General features: G+C 45.3%; 1 protein-coding gene across 1 annotated transcript in view; it reads right to left on the bottom strand.

The window, feature by feature from the left end:
- Window positions 1-5,032: 5,032 nt before the first annotated feature.
- LOC124595292 (bile salt-activated lipase-like) overlaps window positions 5,033-23,537 on the bottom strand; it is a 37,922-nt gene continuing 19,417 nt past the window's right edge. The window contains exons 4-5 of the mRNA XM_047133976.1: window positions 7,628-7,748; window positions 5,033-5,240 (exon numbers count right to left, since the gene is read on the bottom strand). Of these exons, the coding sequence (XP_046989932.1) occupies window positions 5,087-5,240; window positions 7,628-7,748 (275 nt within the window). The 3' untranslated portion in view covers window positions 5,033-5,086. The remainder of the gene's footprint in view (window positions 5,241-7,627; window positions 7,749-23,537) is intronic.

Genomic DNA, 23,537 nt, shown 5'->3' with positions numbered 1-23,537 from the left:
AACTTTCACGGCCGGAAATATCATGTCCATTATAATTATCCGGGCTGTTACGCCGTGGTCGGTTGATGAATTCTGTGGTGATTCCCAACGTTTCGTCTCCGACTGCGGGACACATCTTCAAGGGGCTCCGTAGCTTGATGGAAGGTCCAACACACACACTGGCTCGCTACTGACTGCCGCTAAATTCCGTGTCCGCGCGCCCCCGCGCCGCGGCGTGACGTCACGTGTTTTGAAAACGTCAGTGCAATTGGCCGCTGTCCGTCGCCGTCGATCGCCGTTGCCATCACCCAGTAGTGGCCGAGTGGTACACATCTTCTTTAACACCGTTTAATTTGACGCCCTCCTCCTTTCGGTTGAAATTATTTGGGTGTTTAGCGATTTCGATTGCCTCCCTGTATAGCCTTTCGTAGTATCCGCTCGTGGCCGCTAGTACTTGCGTCTCCTCGAAACGAATATTGTTGTTCCCTGGCTGGAAAGCATGCTCCGCAACAGTTGATCGTTCCGTTTCTCCTCTTCTACAATTTCCCTTGTGCTCTTCCAAACGTTTAGAAACAGTTCTTTTGGTGGTACCCACATAAACATCGCCACAGCTGCATGGGATCCTATACACTCCAGATTTTTCCAATGGTTTGCGAGCGGCAGGCCTAAGGTATTCCTGTATCTTCCTGGTGGGCTTGTAAATTACGGTAATATTCCGCTTCGTCAAGATCCTCCCTATTCTTTCCGTTACATTTTTAACAAACGGCAGGAAAACCTTAGATTTTGCAGTAGCCTGTACGTCAGTATGATTTCTGCGTGGCTGCCTCAACGCACGTTTTATTTCGGCGGACTAATATCCGTTCTTCGTTAGTGCATTGTGGAGATGTTCCATCTCAGCGTCGAGCAACTCAGGTTCACAAATATTTCTAGCGCTGTCCGCTAACGTCTTGATGACACCCCGCTTCTGTTGTGGGTGGTGGTTCGAATCCAGGTGCAAGTAACGGTCCGTGTGCGTGGGTTTGCGGTACACTGAGTGGCCCAAACTACCATTTTCGTTTCTAAACACAAGCACATCGAGGAAATGTAGTTTGCCGTCTACCTCCTCCTCCATTGTAAACTGAATTTTTGACTTTATACTGTTCAGATGTTCGTGGAACCGGCTTAGTTCCTCCCTACTATGTCTCCACAACACAAACGTGTCATCCACGTATCGGAACCATACAATATGTCCTCCGGCTGGACCACTATGCCATTCAATCTGCTGATGAAATGTGTCGAATTCTTTATATACGAGTCCGAACGGCCCACATGTGGTTTTAACAGCGTAGTCAAAAACTTGGCTAAGAATTCGACGCATTTCATCAGCAGATTGAATGGCATAGTGGTCCAGCCGGAGGACATATTGGTCAGCTTCGATGTGGTATCGCTGTTTACCATGGTTCCACTTAATGATGTATTGGAACAGCTGGATCGAATTTTTCATGTCGATATTTTAGAGCTGTTTAAGTGTTGTTTGACGACCACATACTTCAAGTGGAATGAACAGTTTTATGAGCAAACGGATGGCGTGGCTATGGGAAGCCCCCTAAGTCCCGTAATTGCAAACTTCTTTATGGAGAAATTCGAAGAACAGGCCTTAGGTACTGCCAGCAAGAAACCAAATGTATGGTTCCGATACGTGGATGACACGTTTGTGTTGTGGAGACATGGTAGGGAGGAACTAAGCCGGTTCCACGAACATCTGAACAGTATAAACTCAAAAATTCAGTTTACAATGGAGGAGGAGGTAGACGGCAAACTACATTTCCTCGATGTGCTTGCGTTTAGAAACGAAAATGGTAGTTTGGGCTACTCAGTGTACCGCAAATCCACGCACACGGACCGTTACTTGCACCGGGATTCGAACCACCACCCACAACAGAAGCGGGGTGTCATCAAGACGTTAGCGGACAGAGCTAGAAATATTTGCGAACCTGAGTTGCTCGACGCTGAGATGGAACATCTCCACAATGCACTAACGAAGAACGGATATTAGTCCGCCGAAATAAAACGTGCGTTGAGGCAGCCACGCAGAAATCATACTGACGTACAGGCTACTGCAAAATCTAAGGTTTTCCTGCCGTTTGTTAAAAATGTAACGGAAAGAATAGGGAGGATCTTGACGAAGCGGAATATTACCGTAATTTACAAGCCCACCAGGAAGATACAGGAATGCCTTAGGCCTGCCGCTCGCAAACCATTGGAAAAATCTGGAGTGTATAGGATCCCATGCAGCTGTGGCGATGTTTATGTGGGTACCACCAAAAGAACTGTTTCTAAACGTTTGGAAGAGCACAAGGGAAATTGTAGAAGAGGAGAAACGGAACGATCAGCTGTTGCGGAGCATGCTTTCCAGCCAGGGAACAACAATATTCGTTTCGAGGAGACGCAAGTACTAGCGGCCACGAGCGGATACTACGAAAGGCTCTACAGGGAGGCAATCGAAATCGCTAAACACCCAAATAATTTCAACCGAAAGGAGGAGGGCGTCAAATTAAACGGTGTTAAAGAAGATGTGTACCACTCGGCCACTACTGGGTGATGGCAACGGCGATCGACGGCGACGGACAGCGGCCAATTGCACTGACGTTTTCAAAACACGTGACGTCACGCCGCGGCGCGGGGGCGCGCGGACACGGAATTTAGCGGCAGTCAGTAGCGAGCCAGTGTGTGAGTTGGACCTTCCATCAAGCTACGGACCCCATTGATGATGTCTCCCGCAGTCGGAGACGAAACGTTGGGAATCACCAAAGAATTCATCAACCGACCACGGCATAACAGCCCGGATAATTATAATGGACATGCTATCTCTTTCTGTCATTTCAGTGCTCTCTTTTCTAGGAATTGATAGTAATGATCTGAGAATTTTATCGTTAGTTAAAACTTAACATGAAGTAAAATAAATTTTCAAAAAACTAGGTTACTTAACGTCATTTATGAAGCCGTATCTGTCATTTTTCGTATGACATGAAAATTCCTGCTAGCTTTGTTGACTTGGTGCCTACCCTGTGACTGTCCTGCATTGTGCTACATAATTCGTTGTGCTACTGGTAATAAAATTTACGCTGTACCATGAAGTTTAATGATAACATTAATGACTAATGATTAATTACACTTTCCTACCTTAATTATTTGATGGTTTTGTCTATATTTTAGTGTAGTTAGTGTAGAGGTACGAATACTTTATGCTTATGCTAGGGACTATCGAGCAGTATATTTTTGAGGGAGTTTGTCATGTCTAAGGATCGTTGATTATGTTAGGTGATAGCTAGAATAAGGGACTCTCTTATTTTCATGATGATGACTTCAGAATTTTATATGATGATTAAATACTGCTCATAGTGTGAAGTGTTGTGTACAAAATCTGTGATACATGTTATCCCTATCATGCACCACAGCTTTTAATTGTCACCTCTCTAGTGTTTTCAATCGGTGATTAGACTGCAAACGCAGGCAGGGCACAGCACCAGTGGGGAGTGCCCACTGCAGTGGACAGTGTGCACCATCAGCCTCAGGACTGACTGAAAATGCCAAAGAAGCGACCGTTAAGAGCTGTACACTGTAGTGGACGTTCTGTAACACAAGGCTGGGTTATTTTCAAACCCGCAAGACGCATAGTGATGCTGACTCGAACCTCACTGCCCCCCAACGGACTTATAATCAATGTCTACTACTTCATTAAGAGTTCATATGTGTTCGTATAAAAGGATAGCAGGGAACTTCTAAGGATATATATTCATCAGGGGTATATATCACAAGCGTTTGCAGTGCATGCAGACATTCCACTCACATTACGTGCCATTTAGCCTGATGATTACCTACCAGCGTTGCAGTGCCTCACCCGTTACAGGCAGTCTTACATGAGCCGTGCACCACCTGTTGGAGCAGGTAATGAGCGATACATTTTAAAGCACTGCAGATCAACCAGCAGTGCAACATTAAGACCAGGCGACGTCACCAACAGAACTGAAATGTGCACAACATGTAAATAATTCCACGTCGTCTGTTTTTCTTCCCTTATTCTTACCCTATGTGTCACAGTTTTCCAGCACATGCCTAGAAGACTGGAGCGTATATAAAGGAAGAGTTGGTTACAGCTACCGTTTTCGTAATGAAGGCTACAATCAAGTGTAGTAGAATCTGTTCATACAATTGTTCTAAGAACATACTTTTAAGTAGCACCTAAAACATTAATATGCACCCCAGTGATCAGTCGAAGTCTGAATGTGGTTCTGCCATAGTAGGATAGCATCAGTAAAGTAACCAAAAGTGAAAGAAATTTCGAAATAGAACGAAAAACTAAAATGTCATTTTTTTCTTGTGTTATCCATTCGATGGAATGTACTGTCCGGAAATTGCGTATTTCATTTCCTATAAAAAAATACTAATTATTCTAATTAGTGTATTGTTTGCACACTGATGTCCTTCGTAAAAGAAGCAACGTGAAGTTTGTATTGAAGTCCTTCAAAAATGTTTTCTGTGAAATAACATGAATGTAGTGATTATAATGGCGACAATTATCCACGAAAACATGGCAGCACAACTGCTTATTTTGTATGATTTTTCAGACAAATTACGTGTAAAAACTTAATTTCAAGTAAGTATAGAACTAACCTTTCAAAATAATTGTAGCTTAGATAATTGTTATTTTGGGATAGTGTGATGAATACTAGACTAAATGGTAAGGTTAAGAAAAATCATATTGTCAAGGTATTTCAGAACATATTAATTTCGCCTCTCTCTATACAGTATAATTCACGAAACAGAGGTCATTATGTTTTTCAGAATACAAGATAAGAAAACCTAGGGTACAACATGCGAACATACTAGCGACTTAGTGCAACTGTGTCTCTGAAGAATGCAGTTCTATTACTGTAAAGTCGTTCATTACAAAACAGTACTTGGTATTATACAGATTCTGCCGTCTGACTACCTGTATCCTGAAGTAATATCTGTTACAATCTATAATAGGGCAGCAATATTGTTGGTTTTAAAATTTTCAATTTATGCACGAGGCATCTGGTACGAAATTGTTTTACTGTGCTTATTAGTGAGACATGAAATGTCATTACGGTAGCAGGTTGTGCCAAAAGGTCATGTATGGTTCGGACAAGTTAGTTTTGAGGTGAAGAGGTCTCGTTATTTCCAGATAGTAAGGAGAAGATTTGTCGTACTCCTTCCACATTTCAGTCAGTGGGGAAGTCAGTTCCGGCGTTGGATTGCTGAAAAATAATAATTACATTATTGTATGATAATGCTGATTTAGAGTTTTAAGAATCTTATTTAAGTATTGATTAGATATACAACGATTCCACTGTAAAGAGCATGGTTAAGCCATGAATGATAAGTCATATGTTGCTGTAGAAATAGCACAGCAGACATTTCATCTTCTTTATACAGGGTGACAGTTATTGAACTATATGAAATAAAATCGTCATAACTTCTGAACGGTTTGCTTAGGACGTTCAAACTGGATGCTTGGCCGCAGGGGATGATGGGAATTACTACGTGCATGTATGGTTTGGTTTAACGATGAAGCCACTTTCATTTGGATGGTTTCGTCAATAAGCAAAACTGGCGCATTTAGGGGACTGAGAATCCGCATTTCGCGATCGCGAAGTCTCATCACCCTCAACGGGCGACTGTATGTTGTGCAATGTCCAGTCGCGGAACAGTTGGTGCGATATTCTTTGATGGCACAGTGATACCGGACAGTACGTGAAGGTTTCCAAAGATGATTTCATCCGCATTATCCAAAGTGACCCGATTTCGATAACATGTGGTTGATGCAAGACGGAGTTCGACCCTGTCGAAACAGGAGAGTGTTTGATGTCCTGGAGGAGCACTTTGAGGATCGCATTCTGGCCACCATATTCTCCGGATCTGAACATATGCGACTCCTTTTTGTGGGACTATAGCGAAGACAAGGTGTACAGCAATAACCTTAAAACCATTGAGGAGCTGAAAACAGCCATTCAGGATTTCATCGACAGCATCCATATTCCGACGTTTCAACGGGTCATACGGAATTTCGCTATTCGTCTGTGTCACGTCATTTCCGATGATGGCAGGCATATCTAACATGTCATAACCTAAATACGAACATCTTTAGTGACGTTTACGTGCTGAACCAATTGTGTGCACGTCACAGTTTGTAACTAATTTACGTTTCTCTTTTTTTTCATATAGTTCAATAACTGTCACATTATAACAGCAACCTACTGAAAAAATACACTCCTGGAAATGGAAAAAAGAACACATTGACACCGGTGTGTCAGACCCACCATACTTGCTCCGGACACTGCGAGAGGGCTGTACAAGCAATGATCACACGCACGGCCGTCAGTGTCAGCCAGTTTGCCGTGGCATACGGAGCTCCATCGCAGTCTTTAACACTGGTAGCATGCCGCGACAGCGTGGACGTGAACCGTATGTGCAGTTGACAGACTCTGAGCGAGGGCGTATAGTGGGCATGCGGGAGGCCGGGTGGACGTACCGCCGAACTGCTCAACACGTGGGGCGTGAGGTCTCCACAGTACATCGATGTTGTCGCCAGTGGTCGGCGGAAGGTGCACGTGCCCGTCGACCTGGGACCGGACCGCAGCGACGCACGGATGCACGCCAAGACCGTAGGATCCTACGCAGTGCCGTAGGGGACCGCACCGCCACTTCCCAGCAAATTAGGGACACTGTTGCTCCTGGGGTATCGGCGGGGACTATTTGCAACCGTCTCCATGAAGCTGGGCTACGGTCCCGCACACCGTTAGGCCGTCTTCCGCTCACGCCCCAACATCGTGCAGCCCGCCTCCAGTGGTGTCGCGACAGGCGTGAATGGAGGGACGAATGGAGACGTGTCGTCTTCAGCGATGAGAGTCGCTTCTGCCTTGGTGCCAATGATGGTCGTATGCGTGTTTGGCGCCGTGCAGGTGAGCGCCACAATCAGGACTGCATACGACCGAGGCACACAGGGCCAACACCCGGCATCATGGTGTGGGGAGCGATCTCCTACACTGGCCGTACAGCACTGGTGATCGTCGAGGGGACACTGAATAGTGCACGGTACATCCAAACCGTCATCGAACCCATCGTTCTACCATTCCTAGACCGGCAAGGGAACTTGCTGTTCCAACAGGACAATGCACGTCCGCATGTATCCCGTGCCACCCAACGTGCTCTAGAAGGTGTAAGTCAACTACCCTGGCCAGCAAGATCTCCGGATCTGTCCCCCATTGAGCATGTTTGGGACTGGATGAAGCGTCGTCTCACGCGGTCTGCACGTCCAGCACGAACGCTGGTCCAACTGAGGCGCCAGGTGGAAATGGCATGGCAAGCCGTTCCACAGGACTACATCCAGCATCTCTACGATCGTCTCCATGGGAGAATAGCAGCCTGCATTGCTGCGAAAGGTGGATATACACTGTATTAGTGCCGACATTGTGCATGCTCTGTTGCCTGTGTCTATGTGCCTGTGGTTCTGTCAGTGTGATCATGTGATGTATCTGACCCCAGGAAAGTGTCAATAAAGTTTCCCCTTCCTGGGACAATGAATTCACGGTGTTCTTATTTCAATTTCCAGGAGTGTATGAACATTTAGCATGATGTTACTTACTCATATTTAGCGAAGTTTGTCCACATCTTTATCATCTGATCCCTGATTATACCTCCATCCGAATCAGAATCCAGAGTGTCTGCTGCATGCATGTATTTCAAGTCATCGGTATGAGCTGCACCTGAAAGTAAGTGAATTGGATGTAAGAGATATGTAGTGCAGTTTTACTACAGAAGCATACTCATTATGTATTTGAACACTCGATTGAATCAGTTAATTTGTTCTCAGTTAGACAATCAAAACGACGCTGTATTTATGGAATACTACCTGACAAACTCGGCATTGCCTGGGTATTCATTTTGCCAGTTCTCAATTAGAAACGAAAACCCAAAACCATAATATAAAAAAAATTCATATCCACGTATTTATGAAAACACCTTTGAAATTATGATGAAGTTTCCGTACGCTGAATGCAGCTGATTCGCGTGTCTACAATGCGATTTTGTAAACGTCAGTATGGCAACGACTCTTCATAGTTCTATAGACGGTTGTTATTTTCAGCTACAGCCGCTTGCGCTTCGCAGTTGAAAGCTCTCAAAAGAGCTGCGAAGTGTCATGGATTTCATTAAACTGACTCAACTGTAGGAGTGTCTTAGTGGTGAAGGATTAATGTATAACATTTCATGCATTATGAGCCATTTTTTCCATGAATCTCAGTGCACATTACGTCACATCTCTCGAACGATGCGTCTTACAGTGATATATTTGTGTAGGTACATTGAGCGGCATATGTGGATACTGTCTGTAAAATGTCTTGCGAACACAGTTAGTACCAAAGAAGTAATAAATTAAAACGTCATGCATAATGCGCCAGCTTTTCATACATCTCACTGTTTATGACGGGGTATCTTCTGAAAAGTGTTAAATAGACAGTGCTTACCCCCACAGCCATCACTGCCTTGAAATCCTCCCAGCGGTTAGGAGGTGATTTGGAACATACACAAGCGAACACTTTTAATGAATTATTAATTAATCACACATACAATGAGAGTCGTGAAACAGCTACGAAACTGTCAGAACTCTGTACCGCACACTAACCACATGACAATAGAAAAGTCATTAAGACCGAAGAATCTTAAGCTACAATATTGGACGGAGTGTGAATCCTCCGTGTACTGCAGTCTAATTGTCATTTCGCGAATCATAGCAGGCCTGTCCACCCCGATAGCAGTCGCCCGGTCCCTTACTACCAAACATTCCGAGGCTATGGAACATGAACAGACATCCGCGCCCGCTTCGTGGGCCGAGGACGTCGAGACACAAGATCCCGATCCGCGGCCAGCTGAGGCGCCGCCGGGTCATGCCGCATAAGCAGCACAGGGAGGACCGCGTTTGGCGGGGGGTGACATTACTTCCGATGTTCGCTTCTCTCCAACTTCAACATGGATAACCTCGCCCAAACAACGCGTTGCCAGGCTTACCGCCTGGCGACAATGAATATCAACATGATCAGTTCTCCTGTCAAGATCCAACTTTTGAAAGAAACCATACGAGCCATGGGAGTTGACTTTGCTTTCCTACAAGAAGTGAAAACGACTGCACTCCCGCACTTTTACGGTTACGCCACACATGTGACGCCCGGTAGCCCTGCAGACACCGGAGTGGCGATATTAGTGCGTGAAGGCATTGAAGTTACCGACGTCACGTTTCTTCCCTCCGCGCGAGGAATAGCATTTACGGCACTCAACACCCGATTCATTAATGTTTACGCGCCGTCGGGTACCACAAGACGTCACGACCGCGCCAGATTCTACTCCACAGATGTCGCTCCCCTTTTCCTTGGACGATACGACCACAGCGTCTTCGCCGGCGATTTTAATTGCGTACTTCATCCCAAGGACCAAATCCCACATTACATGCCTTGTCCGGAACTGGGTGCGATGATCCAAGAACTTCACTTTTGCGACACGTGGGAAAAAGTCCACGGTAACCGCTCTGGCCACACTCATCTTACCAGTCATTCGGCCAGCCGACTTGACCGCATATATGTGTCACAAGATCTCACACAAGGTGTGGTGGACGCCGAATTATGGCCTCAAGCCTATTCCGATCACAGTGCCTATATCTGCACTATACACCTACGCCCCCAACAAGTCTGGCGCAGCAATGGCTTTTGGAAGCTCAACATAACTCATCTCCAGGACCTGGATTGCCGTCGGCAAGTTGCAGCAACGTGGACTGACTGTGAACGCCGACACCCACGATACACCTCGACCCTGGAGTGGTGGCTCCTCTGTGCCAAACCAGCAATCCGTAGGACACTTACGCGTTATGGCAAGGACGTGACTGCGTGGCATCGACAGACCCTCGATTTTTACTACGCGGCACTCAGGGACCTCGACGCCTTACCCCCTTCCCCGGAGAGACAACATGACCAAAGCAGAATCAAGGCTCACATACTATCATTGACGAAGCGTCGACTAGAAGGTGCAGTAGTCCGCTCGCGACGGCACGACCGAACGGTTGCAGAGGAACCCACTATGCACCACGTTGTGGCGGATAAGCGCCGACAACGTCAACATTTAATCACACAACTCAGGACACACGACGGTCGCTTATGTACGACCCAAGCAACCATAGTAAAGGCGGTGGAGGATCATTTTCGTCATCTTTACAAGGAAAGAACCGTCATTGACGAGGCCACTACTGAAGTGTTACAGCAGATAACACGTACTATCGACGAGGCTACCGTGAATGCACTAACAGAGGAAATCTCACTCGAAGAAGTCGAAGACGCCGTGGACAAAGGTGCGGCCAATAAATCTCCTGGACCTGATGGATTGCCCATCGAATTCTACCGGACTTTCCGTGACCTCATGATGCCTCGCTGGGTTATAATGTTCCGCGAACTTATGTCTCCAGACTGTGTTGTGCCGCCAGCGTTTGTAGAAGGTCTCCTCATACCAGTACACAAGCCAGGTGGAGGGCTATCGATTAACGACTATCGGCCGCTTACAATGTTGAACGCCGATTACAAGATTTTCACCAGGATTATGGCGAGCCGTATTAAGACGACTTTGCCGATGATCCTCGCTCCAGAACAGACGTCGCAGGGGGGAGAAGCCAACATACACACGGCCACCGGTGACTGCAGGGACTTAATAGCTATCGCTTCTGCGTGCCGTCTGAGAGCGGCGATCGTCTCCGTCGATTTCAACCGCGCCTTTGATAGAGTGCACCAAAACTTCCTCCTACGAGTGATGGACTGTATGGGATTCCCCCCGGGCCTCATCGACACCCTACGGCGTCTTTGGACCGCAGCCAACTCACACGTCCAGGTCAATGGAAGGACGGTAGGACCAGTACCCATTAAGAGGTCTCTACGACAGGGTTGTCCCCTTTCTACCTACCTTTATGCAATCGCACTCGAGCCACTCCTAGGGGGCCTTAACCACCGCCTATCTGGTATCACGCTGCGGGACGTCACCTTTCGCTATAGGACATACGCTGACGACCTGCTACTGCTGGTTCGTTCCAATGACGAAGTTCAAAGCGCACTAACCTGGATTGAGCGATACGGACAGGCCGCAGGCAGTCTTCTGAACATCAACAAGTCGGCGGCGTTGGACATTGGGCGTGGTCTCGGACCGGAAGCCCTCGCTCCCCTCCCACCAGTTTCTGATCTGCGATATTTGGGCATCACATTCAAGAAAGATGTACGTCAAACAGCTGCAGCAAACTACCGACGGTTATTACAGATCATACGCGCAATGGTGCGACAGAACCTGCTCCGGGACTTGAATCAGCTACAACGTGTTGAATACTTGAACCTCCACGTAGCTTCCAAACTCCACCACGTGGCACAGGTCCTCCCACTACCGCTGCAGATAGGTCGCCGGCTTCAGGCGGCCTTCAGTTACTACGTTTCCGCAGGTCATATCTTTAAAGTACGATACGAAACTCTTACCCTCCCAGTGCACAAAGGAGGGCTGGGATTGGTCAACGTCAGGGCGAGAGCAGCTGCCCTTTACATGAGCAACATGAGGAAACGATGGAAAAGTCAATATACCTCTCTCACGGGTCGTTTACTACAGGTTCTGATGCCAGCCTCTAACGTCCCGCCGGTGTCGGTTGCGCACGTCGCACCACAGCTCTCCCATGTGTCGACCTTCATTCTTGATTACAGCTATGTCAGCTTGAACCTCTCCGCCACACGTCCACCGAAGGCGAAAGATTTTTATACCAACCTTCTGCGGGCTGTTCACCATAACGTGGTGGAAAACAAGTACCCTACGGTTCACTGGCCAAGAGTGTGGAAAACGATACACCACCACTTTCTGTCATCCACGGTGCGTTCGAAGTGGTATCAGATCGCCAACAAAAAATATGCCACACGCCAGCGACTTCACACTATCGGACTGGCAGACTCCCCTTATTGCCCAGATTGTCACCTTTTGGATACTGATGAACATCGTTTTACTTGCGCATCATCGTCCGGAGTTTGGCGACTAACACAGAAGATACTGGCTTGTTACCTCCGGGTTACACCTGATATGATTGACCCGCAGACCCTACTCTGTCCCGATGAAACTTACTTTCCGGCTGCAAAATATCATGCGCTTACATGGTTCAAGGGACTTACCGTCGCCTACATCTTTAGCGACGGAGAGAAAGAGCAGATTGATTACTGGTGGTTCCTACAAAATGCTCACAATGCCCTCGAACGCACACCGAAATACCGTACGCTCTTCGCAAATTATTTACGCAGCGTTTTCGTTAACCCCCCACTCAGCTGGGGAGTGCCAGGCTGTGGTTAATGTGCTGTGCCGCATCACACTAACGGCTCAACGTTCTGCCTAGTCAGCCATGACCAAAGGAAGAGACAAGCTGCTGCAAGGCTACTGTTTTCCTTGAGGCACTAGCGAAGCAGAGTGCCTCCGTTGCAGATGCCCTTCAAAGGCGCTATTGGAGATTTCCGATAACGATGGCAAGGCTCCAAGTGGAATCAGTTACATTATTGAAGAACCTTTTAGTTAGAATTACATCAGTGGTTTATATTTTTATTTTTTTTGATTACTCTTTTATGCCACCTTTGTTGTTGTAACACTTACTTGTAACACTTAGTTACTAGAATTCTCATTTGTACACGCTCCCTAAATGTAATCATATAAAAAAATAAGAAAAAGTGGCAACGAATAGCCCTAACCTTGATTCCCATACTTCCCCTGGTCTATAGGCAGCTCTCTGGGGTGGGCTTACTTAGGAGCCAACGCCTGAAGTGGATCAGTTTTTTTTTTTTTGTTATAGGATGACAAGTGGCGGTGGCACTTAGGTTTCTTTTTTATTTTCTTATTTTTTTATTTATTTATTTTTTTAGTTCCATTTCCCTAATGGGCTTTTTAAGGGAAAAAAGTGGTCCAAAAAGGGGGTAGCGTCTAACAAAAAAAAAATTAAAAAAAGCAAAAAAAATAAAAAAAAGACAAAAAGAAAAAAAAAAAGAAAAAACAAAAAAAATGGATAAGGCAAAAAAAGGGGGTAGCGTAAAAAATAAAATAAAATAAAAAAAAAATAAAAAAAAAAAAAAAAAAAGATAGCTGAGTGGTCAGCGTGACGGATTGCTGTCCTACGGGCCCGGGTTCCATTGCAAGCGAGGTAGGAGATTTTCGCCGCTCAGAGACTGGGTTTTGTGTTGCCTTCATCATCATTTCATCCCCACCCGGCGGGCAGGTCGCCCAATGTGGCGTCGAATGTAATAAGACCTGCACCAAGGCGGTTGGACCCGCCCCACAAGAAGCCCCCCGTCCAATGACACCAAACGCTCATTTCCATTTTCCATAGAAGGCCTGAAGATGTTTTTGGGTATCTTCTTCCGTTTACTTTGTACGAGAAACCACAGAATATCAATAACAGTTGGTAGACAGCCGTGAGAACAAATATCGACCAACTACGTTGCTGAGAAACTCGGTAGGCCACATACAAGGCGAATCCGTTTCGGTGCGGGAATGGTAGCACCCATCGTCCTTTGAAGTGGGATTATATTGTTCTCGTCATATATGGCGTTGCATAAAGAAGTGTCAGTAAGTACCCTCTGCTCCAAGTCCTCCCTAATGAAATGCATCCTGTTAAGATCACTCTCGATACACACGAGTCGCGAACATATGGGTGCTCAATGGTACCCCAAAATGTCGCACTTATTTTAGAGTTCGTCCGCTCTAGTACGCTGAAGTAAAGCCGATGGTGTGAGGTCAGTATGGTAGTCTCAAGCGCATATGCGGTCTACACTTCAAGATGCGAGGGTTGGTAAAGAATTTGAAATATCACCTTGGAAACTTCAAACTGCGAGCAGGGAACTTGCTGTTAGTCTCTCTCTAGATAACCGCCCTTCAAAGGGACACATTTTTCCCAACGAGAGGTAAGTTGGCGGAAACCTTGTAGCGTAATGTCTTCAAACATTTTAATTTACACACATCAAAAAAGTTTTGCATCACCTCAGTCCCCAGGACTCCTGAAGATGGACGTTGACTGTGGATATTGTGTCACAGAAACAGTCCCTTTGACTGTTCAGAGATGTCACTAAACAGCCCAAAGATGTAAATAAGCATTCATTAACAGCGCCTATTAGAGGGAGGGGGTCCGACAGCCTATCAGTTCCACTCATTGCACCAGGAAGGAGGTACACGGCTCGTGTTGTCTGTTGTTCAACCATGCCTAGACAGTCAATACCGCGGTTCGATGGCGTCCGCCGCATTGTTACTTTGTCCCGGGAAGGACTCTCAATAAGCGAAGTGTCCAGGCGCCTTGCAGTGAACCAAAGCGATGTTGTTCGGACATGGAGAAGATACAAAGAGACAGGAGCTGTCGATGACATGCTTCGTTCAGGCCGCCCAACGGCTACTACTGCAGTGGATGACAGCTACCTACGGATTATGGATCGGAGGAACACTGACAGCAACGCCACCATGTTGAATAACGCTTATCGTGCAGCCACAGGATGTCGTGTTACGACCCAAACTGTGCTCAATAGGCTGCATGATGCGCAACATCACTCCCGACGTCTATGTCAAGGTCCATCTTTGCAACCACGACACCATGCAGAGCGGTACAGATGGGCCCAACAACAGGTCGAATGGACCGCTCAGGGTTGGCATCACGTGTCGCATATGCCTTCAACCAGACAATCGTCGGAGACATGTTTGGAGGCAACACGGTCAGGCTGAACGCCTTAGACACACTGTCCAGCGAGTGCAGCAAGGTGCAAGTTCTCTGCTGATTTGGGGTGGCATTATTTATGGGGCCGACGAACGCCGCTGGCGGTCATGGAAAGCGCCGTAACGGCTGTACGATACGTGAATACCATCCTCCGACCGACAGTACAAACACATCGGCAGCATAGTGGTGAGGCGCTTGTCTTCATGGACGACAATTCGCGCCACCGTCGTGCATGACTTCCTTCAGGATAACGACATCGCTCTACTAGAGTGGCCAGCATGTTTTCCAGACATGAACCCTATCGAACATGCCCGGGATAGATTGAAAAGGGCTGTTTATGGCCGACTTGACCCACCAACCACTCTGAGGGATCTACGCCGAATCGCCGTTGAGGAGTGGGACTGTCTGGACCAACAGTGCCTTGATGAATTTGTGGATAATATGCCACGATACATACTGCCATGCATCAGTGCAAGAGGACGTGTTCCTATGTATTAGAGATACCTATGTGTACAGCAATTTGGACCACCACCTCTGAAGGTCTCGCTGTATGGTGGTACAACATGCAAGTGTGATTTTCATGAGCAACCAAAAGGGCGGAAATGATGTTAATGTTGATCTCTGTTCCAATTTTTGGTACAGGTTCTGGAACTCTCGGAACCGAGGCGATGCAAAACCTTTTTTTATGTGTGTAATTCTAAAATATTGCATTTTTTGGATGTCGTTGTTGTTAAGATCGCTAATAACCTGGTAAGAAGGATCGTAACATCATTTCACTATCTGTGAATTCAATTGACAGAATGCTTTGTAAATATTTTGTAAAGGTACACGGATTACTAATTCTAATGCAATATAAAATAGAATACGCTCACTTCATTTCACTGTAAATGAGTGTTATACTACCAAGCAATTTACACTACATTAAATTCGGATTTGTAATAATCAACTAAGCCGGGAGAACAGTATCTCTTTTCCTGTGGCGCGCTTTTTAGCTCACGTTAATGCGCGTAGCGGCCGAGGGTAGAAAACAACAGGGCTAGTTAGTTGTTTGGTTAGTTAGTTACATGTTTCATGATTTATTTTGCACGATGGATCGTAAAAACGTAAAAAGAGAAATTCTACATTCACATCAATAACTAAATTATACATGTGACTACATTCTGAACATTTGTAAGTTTTTTCTCTGTTTACAAAGAGAGAAAGAAAAAACACATACAGATCCGAGTGAGAAATTCCTACCCCAAGTTTTAAACATTACAGTAACAGAAATTCTGCTGCGGGAAAGGAGTTGACAAGGAGAAACTTTCTCAGCTTGTTTTCAAATTTTACTTTGCTGTCTGTTATACATTTTATGCTACTGGTTAAGTGATCAAAAATTTTTGTTGGACTATTGAGCACACCTTTTTGTGGGAAAGAGAACCTTAATGTGGGTAATGAATATCATTTTTGCCGGCCGAAGTGGCCGTGCGGTTCTAGGCGCTGCAGTCTGGAACCACGAGACCGCTACGGTCGCAGGTTCGAATCCTGCCTCGGGCATGCATGTGTGTGATGTCCTAACGTTAGTTAGGCTTAACTAGTTCTAAGTCTAGGGGATTGATGACCTCAGATGTTAAGTCCCATAGTGCTTAGAGCCATTTGAACATTTTTTTGAATATCATTTTTCCTTCTTATACACAGGGTGGTTCATTGATCGTGACCGGGCCAAATATCTCACGAAATAAGCGTCAAAGAAAAAAACTACAAGGAACGAAACTTGTCTAGCTTGAAGGGGGAAACCAGATGGCGCTATGATTGGCCCACTAGATGGCGCTGCCATAGGTCAAACGGATATCAAGTGCGTTTTTTTTTTAAACAGGAACCCTCATTTTTATTACATATTCGTGTAGTACGTAAAGAAATATGAAAGTTTTAGTTGGACCACTTTCTTCGCTTTGTGATAGATGCCGCTGTAATATTTACAAACATATGGCTCACAATTTTAGACGAACAGTTGGTAACAGGTAGGTTTTTAAAATTAAAATACAGAACGTAGGTTGAATTGAACGTTTTATTTCGGTTGGTCCAATGTTATACATGTACCTTTGTGAACTTATCATTTCTAAGAACGCATGCTGTTACAGTGTGATTACCTGTAAATACGACATAAAGGCAATAAATGCTCAAAATGATGTCCGCCAACCTCAATGCATTTGGCAATACGTGTAACGACATTCCTCTCAACAGTGAGTAGTTCGCCTTCCGTAATGTTCGCATAAGCATTGACAATGAGCTGACGCATGTTGTCAGGCGTTGTCGGTGGATCACGATAGCAAATATCCTTCAATTTTCCCCCAGAAAGAAATCCGGGGACGTCGGATCCGGTGAACGTGCTGGCCTTCGTACGGTGCTTGGACGACCAAACCACCTGTCACGAAATATGCTATTCAATACCACTTCAACTGCACGTGAGCTATCTGCCGGACATCCATCATGTTGGAAGTACATCGCCATTCCATCATGCAGTGAAACATCGGTAGAACATTACGTAGGAAATCAGCATTCATTGCACCATTTAGATTGCCATCGATAAAATGGGGGCCAATTATCCTTCTTTCCATAATGCCGCACCATACATTAACCCGCCAAGTTCACTGATGTTCCACTTGTCGCAGCCGTCGTGGATTTTCCGTTGCCCAATAGTGCGTATTATGCCGGTTTACGTTACCGCTGTTGGTGAATGTCGCTTCGTCGCTAAATAGAACGCGTGCAAAAAATCTGCCATCGTCCGGTAAACACAGTAACTGGAAGTGTCATCGACTTGTTTTCTACTAATGGTCTCCCCCTCAATTTTAAAAATTCACAACATATTCAGTTCTGCAGATCTAGAGGTACTATACCAATGACAAATGTAACATATCGTGAGTGGAAACTTCAGAATTATTAGGTTCCATATTGACGGACCCAGTGGCAGAACTGTACACGACGTTCAAAGTCGTCGCCATGCAATTCCTGTTGCATAGAAATATGGTACGGTTGCAATCGATATTGATGTAGCATTCTCAACACCGACGTCTTTGAGGTTCCCGATTCTTGCGCAATTTGTCTGCTACTAATGTGCGGATTAGCCGCGACAGCAGCTAAAACACCTACTTGGGCATCATCATTTGTGCAGGTCGTGGTTGACGTTTTACATGTGGGTGAACACTTTCTGTTTCCTTAAATAACGTAACTATCCGGCGAACGTTCCGGACACTTGGATGATGTCGTCCAGGATACCGACCAGCATACATAGCACACGCCAGTTGGGCATTTTGATCACAATAGCCATACATCAACACAATATCGACATTTTAAAGCGAAAAGAGTGTTCCAACTAAAACATTCGTATTTCTTTACGTACGACACGAATATGTAATAAAAATGGGGGTTCCTGTTTTTAAGAAAACGCAGTTGATATCCATTTGACCTATGGCAGCGCCATATAGCGGGCCAACCATAGCGCCGTCAGGTTTTTTCCTTCAAGCTAGACGAGTTTCGTTCTTTGTAGTTTTTTTGTTTGATGCTTATTTCGTGAGATATTTGGCCCGGTCACTATCAATGGACCACCTGTATAATTATGTATATCATGCACAATTATATGCATCATTCTTCCTTTTGAACTGTAGTCGATTATTTACAAAAAACTTCATCAGAGAAGAAATATAATGTGAAGCAGTTGCCACAACGCCCAACTCGTTAAACAGATATCTACAAGATGATTGTGGGTGAGCACCGAATATAATTCTTGCAGCACGTTTTATCGCGATGAAGGGTTTCCTCTTAAAAATGAGTAACACCAGAAATTTAATCCATAAGACGTTACTGAATGAAAATATGCATAATACGTCAACTTACTGATTTGTCTCTCCCCAAGATTTACTAAGAATGTAAGTGCAGTTGTGGCTGTAGCTGTGAGTACAAAATATGCCGTTTCCAATTTAAGTTCCCGTCAATATGGAACCTAATAATTTTGAAGTTTCCACTCACGATATGTTACATTTGTCATTGGTATAGTACCTCTAGATCTGCAGAACTGAATATGTTGTGAATTTTTAAAATTGAGGGGGAGACCATTAGTAGAAAACAAGTCGATGACACTTCCAGTTACTGTATTTACCATTATTTCTGTTTCTGAATGTATGCTTGGGTTGATTACAACAGCAGAGACAGAATTGAACCTTGGGGAACCCCAAACGTCTTTTTTTTTTTTTCTCCACAGGAAGAATTATGTCCTCGGACAATATTGGTTGAGCTACTAAGGACAAATGTGATCACACTGTCAAAAGCATTAGATAGGCCACAGAAAATACCAATAAGCGGTATTTTATTATTTAATATCTGTAAAATCTGGCGAGAAAACATGCAAATGTCACTCTTAGTAGAGCAGCCCTTCTGAAACCCCTACTCTGTTTTGCTGAGGATATTATTGTTGTTAAGGTGAGATGTTATCCTAGAACCCCCTACCTTCTAAAAAATTTTGGGAAATGATGTCAACAGTGAAACAGGTCGGAAGGTATTGAGCTTGACTCGTTTGTGGGCAGTGTTGTGGTGCAGTGGATCTTTTCAAGAGCACAGTTAAAATGTTAATTATTGTGGACGAAACTTTGTTATGAAGGTTAAGTAAGAGCTGTGGTAATAAGTGGGCAGTTTTAAATCGTGTCAGTAACGTATTTGTCGCGGATGAAAGATTTTTCCAGACAATGAAAAAAAAGGATGACCAAATAATTTCGTCACTGGTACTTCCAAAACAATGGCTCTGAGCACTATGCGACTTAACTTGTGAGGTCATCAGTCGCCTAGATCTTAGAACTAATTAAACCTAACTAACATAAGGACATCACACACATCCATGCCCGAGGCAGGACTCGAACCTGCGACCGTAGCGGTCCAAAACAATGGCGCTGGAAGGCTTCTTATTGAACCATCTTCGTCTATATCAACAGAGTCATGAAGCAACCGATGCCACACATTACTACTGCTCAACTGCTACAGGGAAAGAACTTTCAGTTTCTCTCGTATCTAGAATTGTATGAGTAATAGTCATTCTGCCGAGTACTTATTTCCACTCTACGCACAACATTTCGACGACCGACCCATCCGTCTTCTTCAGGTGCTCTGAGTTTTGCTGGTTTGCATACTCGCTGCCTGGACAGCTATTGGTTGGGGTGCATAAAATGGAAAAAAACCTTGTCAGGGAAGGAAAGCACGAATGGTCGCAGGTTTGTTTGAACTGCGGGAGAGTGTCACAGAGATGACGAACAAACTGAACCGACAGACTCTTGTGTCAAGGAACCCCGCTAACAAAGTTCCACGAACCGGCTTTAAACGATAACCCTAGGAATATATTACAACGCTGCCATAGGGATCGTGACGATAATATTAGATTAATTACTACAAGCACAGAAGCTTTTAAACACGTATTTTTTCCGCGCTCCATATGTGAATAGGACGGAAGAAAGACATAATAACGGATACAGCGGGACGTACCATCTGACGTGCAAATTACAGTATGGATGTAGATGTAGACGTCTAAACACGATTATAGTCTTCTCAAAGTTGTTGTTAGTAATGCCAACTTCCAATTTAGCAGTAAGTTCTAATTGAAGGGGTTACTGAGAACAGTTAAACTTTGAATTCAAGGCTTGTTTCGAGACTAAATGTTTTGGTACGTGTGGGAGTCGGTCGCAGGGTAAGGTCACGCGACAGATGCATTGTCCACTCGAAACGCAAAAGTTAAAACACAGTGGTAATGAAGCGTAATTGTGTCACTAACTCCTTGACAGTATATAAAAGAATGAATGAGGTTATAACCTTGGCTATATAAGCATTCATTTTGGCTGTTCAGAGAACGTTCAACCTCGAAAATCATCTCGTGGCCAATCTGAATATGTGAAAATAAAACACTTTCTAAGTCAGTCACTTGTTTATTTTGCGGCTACGCGTGTTGATGGTTCACATCATCATCTTCAGGTACAGACTTGTTTATTTACATAACTGCTATATAAATGAACAGTTCTCCACGTGAAGACGACAGTGTGAACCATCGCAACGTATAGTGACAAAATAAACAAGTCACTGACGAAGAAACTCTTTTATTTGTATATTTTACCAATAGTCACAGCCCTCATAATGCCGTCATTTACGGACGAAATATTCATTCTGGATATGTTTCCCAAGCAATGGTTTCTTCATCGGAGGACAGAAGAAGGCACTGGTGCCATGTCAGGAGGCACAAAATTGTATAAAGAAGCAGCACATGTGACTGTGTCCTGTCGAGGATGAATAGGGGATTTGTCGAGGAGCAACAGCACCCCACTGGACATAGTCTTCGACGCTTCGTATTGATAGCTTTCTGTAAATTCCTCAAAAGATCTAAACAGAACGCTCCTGAGACACCTCCTTCGCCTTGCAACCATAATTTATTCCACCTCGCGATGCAGTCACTAAAAAAAGCACTTAGCCTTATCTTACCCGATGGTGTCTGGGTTTCGCCTTTTCGGGGTTGGTGAATCCACATGTTTCCGCTGTTTGCTTTGTCCCGGAGTCGTATAGGGACACCCAGCGCTCTTAGATGCTGATTACGTGGCTTCAGACTGAAGTCACAAAAGTCAGGGGATAATGATATGCACATATAGAGATGGCGGTAGTACCTCTTACACAAGATATAAACGAACAGTGATTGGCCGAGCTATCATTTGTACGCAGGTAATTCATGTGAAATGGTTCCCGACGTGATTATAAACGCACGACGGGAATTAAAGACTTTGAACGCGTAATAGGGTATTCCATGTCGGAAATACGTTGTGGAATTCAAGACTCCGAGATCCACGGTGTCAAAATTATTGTGCAGAGAATACTAAATTTCTGGCATTACCGCTCACCGCAGACAACGCAGTGGCCAGTGGTCTCCACTTAACGACAAAGAACAGCGAAGTTTTGCATAGACTTGTTAGTGCTAAAAGAAAAGCAATACTGCTTGAAATAACAGCAGAAATCAATCTGGGACTTACAAACGAACGTATACATTAGGAGCCGAGTTGACTGGAAGACCATGGCCTGGTAAGAAAGATGAGTCCCGATTTCAGTTGTTGAGAGCTGATGGTAGGGTTTGAGTCGGGCGCGTTACCCACGGAGCCATGGACCCAAGTTGTAAACAAGGCACTGTGCAAGCTGGTGATGGCTCTTTAATGGTGCGGACTGTGTCTACATGGGATAGATTGACTCCTCCGGCTACTTGGAGACCTACTTGCAATCCTTCGTGGACTTTATGTTCCCAAACAGCGATGGAAGGACAATGCTCCATACCACCAGACCACAATAATTCGCGATTGGTTTGAAGAACATTCTGAACATTTCGAGCGAATGATTTGGCCACCCATAGCGTCCAACATGAGTCCCGTCACATATTTATGAGACATACACTACTGGCCATTAAAATTGCTACACGACGAAGATGACGTGCTACAGACGCGAAATTTAACCGACAGGAACAAGACGCTCTGATACGCAAATGATTAGCTTTTCAGAGCATTCACACAAGGTTGGCGCCGGTGGCGACACCTACAACGTGCTGACATCAGGAAAGTTTCCAACCGATTTCTCATACACAAACAGAAATTTACCGGCGTTGCCTGGTGAAACGTTGTCGTGATGCCTCGTGTAAGGACGACAAATGCGTACCATCACGTTTCCGACTTTGATAAAGGTCGGATTGTAGCCTATCGCGATTGCGGTTTATCGTAACGCGACATTGTTGCTCGCATTGGTCGAGATCCAATGACTGTTAGCAGAATATGGAACCGGTGGGTCCAGGAGGGTAATACGGAACGCCGTGCAGGATACCAACGGCCTCGTATCACTAGCAGTCGAGATGACAGGCATCTTATCCGCATGGCTGTAATGGATGGTGCAGCCACGTCTCGATCCCTGAGTCAACAGATGGGGACCTTTGCAAGACAACAACCATCTGCACGAACAGTTCGACGACGTTTGCAGCAGCATGGGCTATCAGCTTGGAGACCATGGCTGCGTTTACCCTTGACGCTGCATCACAGACGGGAGCGCCTGCGATGGTGTACTCAACGACGAACCCGGGTGCACGAGTGGCAAAACGTCATTTTTTCGGATGAATATAGGTTCTGTTTACAGCATCATGATGGTCGCATCCGTGTTTGGCAAAATCGTGGTGAACGCACATTGGAAGCGTGTATTCGTCGTCGCCATACTGGCGTATCATCCGGCGTGATGGTATCGGGTGCCATTGGTTACACGTCTCGGTCACCTCTTGTTCGCATTGACGGCACTTTGAACAGTGGACGTTACATTTCAGACGTGTTACGACCCGTGGCTCTACCCCTCATTCGATCCCTGCGAAACCCTACATTTCAGCAGCATAATGCACGACCGCCCGTTGTGAGTCCTGTACTGGCATTTCTGGACGCAGAAAATGTTCGACTGCTGCCCTGGCCAGCACATTCTCCAGATCTCTCACCAATTGAAAACATCTGGTCAACGGTGGCCGAGCAACTGGCTCGTCACAATACGCCAGTCACTACTCTTGATGAACTGTGGTATCGTGTTGAAGCTGCATGGGCAGCTGTACCTGTACGCGCCATCCAAGCTCTGTTTGACTCAATGCCCAGGCGTATCAAGGCCTTTATTACGGCCAGAGGTGGTTGTTCGTGGTACTGATTTCTCTGGATCTATGCACCCAAACTGCGTGGAAATGTAATCACATGTCAGT

Source organism: Schistocerca americana, chromosome 2 (assembly GCF_021461395.2).
Source record: "Schistocerca americana isolate TAMUIC-IGC-003095 chromosome 2, iqSchAmer2.1, whole genome shotgun sequence".
Lineage (NCBI taxonomy): Eukaryota > Metazoa > Arthropoda > Insecta > Orthoptera > Acrididae > Schistocerca > Schistocerca americana.
The sequence above is the reverse complement of the archived record's forward strand: the minus strand, read 5'-3'. Positions and strand labels throughout refer to the sequence as shown.